The sequence below is a fragment of the Equus asinus genome, chromosome 17 (assembly GCF_041296235.1).
Source record: "Equus asinus isolate D_3611 breed Donkey chromosome 17, EquAss-T2T_v2, whole genome shotgun sequence".
NCBI classification, from domain to species: Eukaryota; Metazoa; Chordata; class Mammalia; order Perissodactyla; family Equidae; genus Equus; species Equus asinus.
In genome coordinates, this window is record NC_091806.1 from 24,959,521 (window position 1) to 24,966,572 (window position 7,052).

At 33.3% G+C, this 7,052-nt stretch overlaps 1 protein-coding gene across 1 annotated transcript; it reads right to left on the reverse strand.

Annotated features, from left to right (window-relative positions):
* Positions 1–5,972: 5,972 nt before the first annotated feature.
* LOC106844104 (olfactory receptor 8K3-like) lies at positions 5,973–6,830 on the reverse strand. Its single transcript, XM_014861414.1, has one exon. It carries the CDS (start codon positions 6,828–6,830, stop codon positions 5,973–5,975), a length of 858 nt encoding a protein of 285 aa, XP_014716900.1.
* Between the last annotated feature and the right edge of the window lie 222 nt (positions 6,831–7,052).

Consider the following 7,052-nt stretch of genomic DNA (forward strand, 5'->3'; position numbering starts at 1 on the left):
AAGTAAATGTCTAGCTTTCATCAAAAAGCATAATAAAGATGTTTACAACATTATACTAGCCTAGCAACTTCCGATACTAAAGGAGCTTGCTAAAGCTATGGCTAAATCACTGATGTGGGGTATTAGTCAGTAAAATTTAAATGAAGCATGGGGCCATGAAGAGTCACTGGAGTTCTGAGAGTTAGTCACAGAAACAAGTGCGGTCTACTCACCTCTAATGAGGAATCCCTCTGTGCTCCCCATGTCTTCCGAACATAACCCAAAAAGAAGGATTTCTGGGTTTCTTTCCTCTTTGAGACCCTCCCTGAGGAGAAAGAATACCATTTGTTGATTATGCCTAATGCATTTAAAAGCTTCAAAGAAAACCAATGGGATATCTGCTAATTATACAGTGTATCTTTTTATCTCCATACAAAGAAAGTTATGTGTGATACCTTTTCAAAGTCTCTTGGTTAACTCTTTCCTGTTGCAACCCAGAAATGTAGAACCAAAACATTGTATCTGTAAGACAGGTATTTTAGTTTCTCTTGCAACACTTAATTATCTCCTTTTAATATAGTGGTTTTTTATGACCTTATTGCTGAGGACATAATGGAGAAATGATTGAACAATGCTTATTGTATTGTTTTAAAAATTCACAAGGGAAAATAATATATATGCAGCTGTTTTCTTTTGTTGATGTTTCAACTTATTATTGAAGCATAATGTACATATTAACACATGCAAACATCATAAATAAATTTTTACAAACTTACATGTGCATAATCAGAATTTAAACTGAATGGCAATTACAAGAATAAAAATAAAACATTATCAGGAGCCCAAAGAATCCTCCATTCTCCTTTCTACCATAAACTGTCCCTTTACACACACACACACGCATACACACACACAAATGAATAACTACTGATCTGACTAAAAGCATAGATTATTTTCACCTATTTTTGTTACTTTATAAAGAAGAAATCCTATAAATATTTCTTTTTCTTGTGTCTTGGTTCTTTCACTTAATATACTGTTATAGGTAGTTCTGTACTGCTCATTCTCATTTCTTTGTACAACTCCCTTTTATAAATATACCTCAAAGTTATCCATTATTCTATTGTTGAATATTAGAGTTGATTCCAGTTTGTAAGTTTTATAACTAATGATATCATAAACATTCCATTCCAATCTACGTTTTGATGAACATAAAACTTGTTTTCACAGATTTTTGACTTCAAGTAGATAAAAATGGATTTTTTCATGTATTTGCTAAAGATAATAATTTATAGTTTATTAAAAATAATGCCATTATACATAAACATTTCCTCATTGTAGTAATTAAAAACAGCTACTCTCGGGGCTGGCCCCGTGGCCGAGTGGTTAAGTTCGCGCGCTCCGCTGCAGGCGGCCCAGTGTTTCGACGGTTCGAATCCTGGGCGCGGACATGGCACTGCTCGTCAGACCACGCTGAGGCAGCGTCCCACATGCCACAACTAGAGGAACCCACAACGAAGAATACACAGCTATGTACTGGGGGGCTTTGGGGAGAAAAAGGAAAAAATAAAATCTTAAAAAAAAAAAAAAAAAACAGCTACTCTCAAACTCCTTGTGTCCACACTAATACACAATCTTGATTGGCTTAATCTCGAATGTATTTCTATTTGCATTATATTCCTTGCACTGAAATTGCTGAGTCATAGGATGCACATAGTCAGTGCTAGTAAATACTGCCAAGTGAGGTTCTAGGGTAGTTATAACAATGTGCATTCCTATTAGCCCTGCAAATAGTTATTATTGCTCAATATCCTTGTCAAGATTTAATATTTTAGATTATTTTGTTTCTAGCCATTCTGGATGATGTGTATGGATATCATATCATACATATCACAGTGATAGTTTGCACTATTTTAATGCTGAATGAAATTGAGGACATTCGCATATGTTCAATAGATATTTTCTTTTGAAAAGTGCTTGTCCATGTCTTTTGTCATCTTTGTATTGTATTTCAAGTGAAATATTTATTGATTAGTGAGTTATTTTTATATTTTGTATATGAGTTCCCTGTTAGATATATAAGTCTGCTTTTGTAGGTCTGATAAAAATATCCTCTCTCAATGTGAGTGTTTCCCTTTTCACACTATTAAATTTGATGAACAGAATTTCTTAACATGGTTCAATTAATCTTTTTAAATGTTGTATAGTTGCTGCTTTGTGTATTCTTATTGAAATTTGTACAAAGGTGTCCCACTACATGTTCCTCTAAAATGTTTATTGTTTGTATTGAACATTTAGATCTGTAGTCTGGGTGGAATTGATTCTGTATAGGGTATGGGTAGGAGTGTAGATCTTTTTTTTCTCAAAATAGATATACAAGTTTCTTAATAGCATATATTGAAAAGATTATTCTTTACCATTTTGAAAACAGGTTTCTACAGTAAATTAGGTAATAATTTATATGTGAATCTGTTTCTGGAGTTACTATTATGTTCCATTGATCAGTCTGGCTGTCCTCAGGAAAATATTTTCTTAATTATTTAGCTTTATAATGATCTATGACATCTGGTAGTGTAACTCTGCAACTTTATTCTCTTTCTTCAAGATTATCTTTGACATTTTTGATGTTTTGCCTTTCTGAATAAATTTTACATTCAGCTTCCAAAGTTCTAAAAGGAAGAAGAAAGATGTAAAAGAAGGAAATATAGAAGGAGTGAGGGACGAAGGCAGGAAGAAAGGATTTATGTTGGGATGATACAGAAACTATAGACCAATCTAAAGATATTGGTCATCATTTCAATAATAAGTTTCCCAATCCATGAATATATTTGGTATGAATTTTCATTGATTTATCTCTTTCAAAGGCCTTGTTAAAATTTTACACATAACATTACTAGAGTCTTACATTTTTTATTAGACTTATTCCTAAATTAGGTTTATTTTAAATGGTTCCATATATCCTTCAATTTTATTTTCTAATTGTGGATAAGATGTAGAAATAAGACTGATTTTTCTAAATTTATTTTGTATTCAGCAAATTTGCTAAATTCACTTATCATTTCTAATAAATTATTTATAGATTTGTCTCTGTGTGTTTAATAACATTTACCAAAAAATCAGGAAATCACAGTTTGTGATTTCCTACCTTTATAAATTTTGTTTCTTACCTTATCATAGTGAACCAGCTACAATGTCCAATTCATACTGAATATAAATAGTGAGACTGGATCTGCTAGTCTTAGGGCCAACTTCAGAGGGAAAATTTTCAACGTTTCAATAGTACATTACAGGTTTTATGTAGGTTTGCTAAATGTAATGATATGTATCTGTCCTCATAATATCATACAGAGTATTTTCACTTCCCTAAACATCCTCTGTGTTCAACCTGATCATTATCTCCCCCATATACAGAATTTTTATAGATACCATTTATAATATTGTTTTATTCTATTCTGCTCTGCTAGGCACTTTATTACAAATCAATGTTGAGTTTTATCATAAATCAATTTTTTTCTTTTAACTTATAACAATGTTAATTTATGTGATTTATGTCATTCATTTTCAAATGTGAAATCAACTTTGCATTCTTGCTTATATGCAGTACTTCTGTAACTGTATCACACATTCTAAAACTAACTACATAACTTATATTAAGTGCCCATAGCTTATGAGTACTAGCCAGTACCATTTCTATTGGTATATACGGGTGTAAGTTTTGGAGAGTCTGGTGTCTTTCATGTAAAATTTATTCATCTTCTTTCCCCTCCTGCTCCTTCTCCTCCCTCCTTTTCTTCTTTGTACTGTTGTGTAGAATATATTTTTTGAAAATGCCATTATATATTCACCCATTCTACCCTTGATAAGCATTTAGCATCTATGATGACTACATCTGCCAGAAACATTCTATTACTTATCCTCCAGGGGATTTTATTACTCAGGAATGGAATTTCTGTATGATAAAGGAAGATACATACTGAAATTTAGTATTTACCACCCTTTTCCCCCAAAGTTTTTATAGCAATGTACACTTTCTCAAACAAGTAAAAGACTTTTAGTTTCCCCACATTCTCATCAACATTTTGAATTATTATTCAAAGAAACGTTTGAATTTTAGCCATGCTCATGGCTGAGTAGTGATCCCCCAGTATAGCCATAACTTGCGTTTACCTGATTAATGATTATTTAAATACATTTATGTAATTTTTGGCTGCTTTGATATCCTCATTTGTGAAGTATTTCTTCAGGTGGCTTGCCCTTTTATTTGCTTTTTTCCCATTAGGTTGACTGTCTTGATCACAGTGATTTTAGAAGTTAGGCAACTTGGTGGTGGTGGTAATGTGTTTTTTTTTCCCCACAAATTACTGATATCAGTACTTTGTAGGGTGTATGCGCTTCAAATGTGTTCTCTCAGGATTTCCTATTCACTCTCTTATGACATATTTTGATCAACACAAGTTTTTCTTTGGATGGACTTTCATTTATCTAAATTTTAAGAAATCTTTGCCTATCTTAAATCATGAAGAGATTATTTTACTTTTCCTCCAGACATTTTATTTTAGCTTTCACATTTATACGTTATATGTCTCACTTAATTTTTAGATATGATGCAAGTAAATGACTAAGATTCATGTTTTACATAAGAAAACTAATCAAGCTAGGTCCATTTTCTGAGAAGCCCTCCTTTCCTCACAACATCGCAATGGATTTTTGTTTTAAATCAAGTGAAACTGCACATGTGAGTCTATTTTTGGGCTTCATTTTTATCTATTCTATTGGTCTATCTCTCCATATGTGACTAAAAAAATATTTTTTAAAATAATCCAGCTCAGTTAAAAGAATTGATATCTGTTATTGGAAGTCCTCCATATTCTTCCTTCTTTGAGGATATTGCCCTGGTTATTCTTGATCTTTTGTATTTTCACATAAATTTTGATGCCAGCTTGAGTATTAAAAAATGCTATTGGAATTTTCATTGTGACTGCATTAAATCTATAGCCAAATTTAGAAAGAGCTGACCTCATCACAAGATTTATTTTTTTCCAAACAATGGACATGATATGTTGCTACATTTATGTCCTCTTTAATAACTCAGTGATATTTTTGTAGTTTCTAGCAAGTAAGTCATGCAAATTGTTCACTAGGTTTTTCCCAAGTATTTTACAGATTTTTTCTATATAATTGATAGTTTAAAATTTCATTTTTACCTGTTTTTTGTTAGTATATAACACAATGATTCCTCTTTTATATGTTGACCATATAGCCACCAACCTTGAAAAATTCACTTATTATTTGTAGTGTTTTAACTTGAAGATCCTTGTGGATGTTTAAAGCACACGATTATGCCTCTCGAAAATAATTACACTTTTATGGCTACTTTCTTAAGCATTTACATGCTCACACATGATAATTTAACAGAAATCTCAGATGCCACCCACCACAAGGGAAATAGAGTCAAAGTATCGTTAAGGCAGACATTTTGATGTATTCTTCATTGCTGTACATGTGCCCAGCACATAAAACAGTACCTACTACCTTCTATACGTCAATATCCCAGTATGATGGATACTGGTATTTAAATGGTGTGTAAGATGCAAATAAAATATTTTATTAAAGGACACAAGAATGCCTTTAAAAAAGATTATCTAATGGGAGATACGTTAACAAAGACTTCCCTTCAATTATAACATAATCTCTTGGCAATGCAAGAACAGTGACCCAGATTTCGGTCTCTTGTACTGAGACTTGAGGACAAAATCAAAGTTAATAACAGAAGGATGATCACTGCTTGAACATTTATAAGTTGAAAATAAGGAAAACATTTGTAGTTTCCCTTGTGTTTTCCACATTACTGTTTTATAAAGCTTTATTATACATAATAAACAGTTGCCTAGAACCTAATTTATTGTATATGTATTCTATACTGAAATTTATATAGGGAGTTTGCACATATTTTTCCAAAGCCTCTGAAGGGCTCCTTTTACCTCTTTGTTCCTCTAGCTGTAGATCATGGGATTCAGCATGGGTATTACCACAGTGTAAAATACAGAGGCCATTTTATCAGTATCAAAAGAATGACTGGACTTGGGCTGCATGTACATAAAGGATAGAGTCACATATAACACAACTACCACTGTCAGGTGAGATCCACAGGTGGAGAAGGCCTTGCGCCTGCCCTCTGCAGAGTTCATCCTGAGGATGGCCTTAAGGATTAGCATATAGGACACAAGGACTATCAGAAGAGATGAAACCAAATTAAACACTGAAAAGATCAGTATTATCAACTCAATTTCGTGTGTGCTTGAACACAGCGAATTCACAGCGAAATAACTGATAACGTTAAAGCCACAGAAGGATGAAATAAAAATCTTTATGGTGGTCATCATAGAGATAAAGGCACTGTAGACATATGGGACTGCTACCAGAACCCAACATACCGTTTGTGACATGATGACTGTGTAGAGAAGGGGGTTACAGATGGCCACATAGCGGTCATAGGCCATTGCTGACAGAATAAAAAGTTCACTAATGATGAACAAGATGAATAAAGATAACTGTGTAGCACACCAATTATAGGGGATTGTAGTTTGAGTAACTACAAAACTTGCCAACATTTTGGGGCCCACAGCTGTTGAATAACCAAGATGAATGAAAGCCAGGTGTCTGAGAAAAAAGTACATGGGTGTTTGTAGCCTGGAGTCCATCTTGGTGAGGATGACCATGCCCAAGTTGCCCACCACTGAGATCACATAGATGGTGAGGAAGAGCCCAAATAATGGAGCCTGCAGCTCAGGCAAGTCTGTGATTCCCATTAGAATAAATTCTTTTAGCACTGTTTGATTTTGTTTGTCCATCCAAGCCAATATGGAAAAGTACTGTGGGAAGAAACATCAGAAGAGTCATTGGATTTCACCATCATTTAAATTTTTAGTACACAAAGCCATTATGTGTAAGATGAATCCATTTTTGTGTGTGTGTAGTGATTTAAAACAAGACCCACCCCATCATTAAACCTAGAACCAAATTTAGAAACAATTACAGCCTAAGATATAATGAGAGTAAACATTTCATTTTTT

Bases quoted from the DNA above. Each gene is read 5' to 3' on its own strand.
- LOC106844104 (XM_014861414.1), bottom strand. From the start codon at position 6,830: ATGGACAAACAAAATCAAACAGTGCTAAAAGAATTTATTCTAATGGGA.